The sequence below is a fragment of the Mesitornis unicolor genome, unplaced genomic scaffold (genome assembly GCF_000695765.1).
Source record: "Mesitornis unicolor isolate BGI_N332 unplaced genomic scaffold, ASM69576v1 scaffold15935, whole genome shotgun sequence".
Lineage (NCBI taxonomy): Eukaryota > Metazoa > Chordata > Aves > Mesitornithiformes > Mesitornithidae > Mesitornis > Mesitornis unicolor.
The window spans coordinates 349-1,989 of NW_010184958.1; the positions used below are offsets into that span (position 1 = coordinate 349).

Below are 1,641 nucleotides of genomic sequence, written 5' to 3' on the forward strand. Positions count from 1 at the left end.
GCGGGGGACCTTGTGGTGCCCGCAGGGATGCTGAGCCTCTGCTCCTCCTGCTGCCCCAGGATGCGGCCCTGCTCCTGGGAATGCCAAGCATCCTGCTGCGTGGCCGTGGGGTTGCTTTGCCACTGGATTCACACACAGGGAGGATGCCCGTGTTTGGGACACGGAGGTGACAGTGGCCTTACCTTGTCCGCTCGGCTCCCGGGGGGAAGCCGAAGCTGGTGGGAGGCGGGGAAGGGGTAGCTGAAATATCCGGCGACTGCTCGGGAATGGGCGAGTGGGGCATGGTGGGCAGCTCGGCGGGCGGCGCAGGGGGCTGAGCAGCCGGCGGGGTGGAGGACGCCTTGCGCACCCCCGGGGTGCCTCGGCGAGCCACCCACGAGGTGTCCATCACCCGGACGCCCATGCTGGGGGGGACACAGAGACAGGGGCTCAGCACCCACCCGGCGGGAGGGGACCGCTGGCACTGGGTCCCAGCTCCTTCGGGGTGCCTGGTCCCTAAAAAATGCTTCTTCCACTGGGAAGCTGCTGATAATGAACCGTCATGGCAATAGAGGTGGCAGCATGGGACATACTTGTGTCACAGCCCTGCCTGACCACCTCTCCCTTCCCCAGGCGCCAGCATGCACCCAGCATCCTTCCAGCACCTTCCCAGCATCCTCCCAGCACCACTGCAGAGAATACCGTACCTTTGGATTTTCCTAAGGCTGCATGGGCAGAAACACAGGACTATTAGTGCAAAAAACCCCCTAAAACTCAACAGTGTCCAGGGTGCAAGGGCCTTTGAGAGAGGGGGCAGGATGGGCACAGTGGGGACTAGGCTACGCCAGGAATGAGGAGCGTTTGGGAATTTTTTTGGAGATGGGGAGAGCCCTAGGGATATTTTCTGGAGCCAACCTGACTGGCTGGGGTCCTTATGAGGTGGCATGGGGTGGGGGGCACACAGAGGCTGGGAGTGTGGAGTTTTTCCCTGGAGCAGAGCCCACAGACCTTGGGGACACCAGGGCACCTGACCCCAGCATGATGCAGCCCTGGTGTCACACCATGGGCCACCCTGCTCCCTGGGGGCCAGGGGTCAAGTCCTGGGCTCACTTGAGCATCCCCAAGAGCCCAGCATGGAGAGCAGGGGGGTCCTCCCACCCCAGGACCACCCAACCTCCACCAGCTCAGTGCCACCACCTCCTTCTCCCCAAACCCTCACCCCGCAAAGCCCCTACCCATCCTTCTTGTAAAACTCCAGCATCATGTTGTCCGTGGCCACGCTGAGCGGCCGCCGCGCCTGGTCGTGCTGCCGGCGATCTGCATGGTCCATGTCCGGGGAGGGCATGGAGCTGTAGTTGGCATTGTGGTTGACGTGCATGGGGCTGCCGTAGTTGCCCGTCACGTTGAACTCAATGTCTGGGGAGGGGAAAGTAGATGGGGGGATGCTGGGTTGTGTGTCCTCAAGTGAGGGGTGGGATGGGGGTGTCAGCACTGGGCGGGTCCTGGAGTGGTTGGGTTGGGCTCACTTCTGTGATGAATCTTGTCAGTTCTCTGCCTGAGCTTCCCCAAGCTATGGCAAGCAAAGGGGGCTGACAAAAAAATACGGGAGCCCAGCACCCCCTTCCACAGGCAGGGCTGGGGGGGGTCACCTGACCCCCCTCT

General features: G+C 62.5%; 1 protein-coding gene across 1 annotated transcript in view; it reads right to left on the minus strand.

Annotated features, from left to right (window-relative positions):
• Positions 1-182: 182 nt before the first annotated feature.
• Positions 183-1,641, minus strand: part of ARHGAP44 (Rho GTPase activating protein 44) — a gene marked incomplete at its 3' end in the record, with an annotated part of 22,357 nt that continues 20,898 nt past the window's right edge. The window contains exons 15-18 of the mRNA XM_010184672.1: positions 1,634-1,641; positions 1,215-1,395; positions 687-704; positions 183-404 (exon numbers count right to left, since the gene is read on the minus strand). The exon at positions 1,634-1,641 is cut by the window's right edge and continues 111 nt beyond it. Of these exons, the coding sequence (XP_010182974.1) occupies positions 183-404; positions 687-704; positions 1,215-1,395; positions 1,634-1,641 (429 nt within the window). The remainder of the gene's footprint in view (positions 405-686; positions 705-1,214; positions 1,396-1,633) is intronic.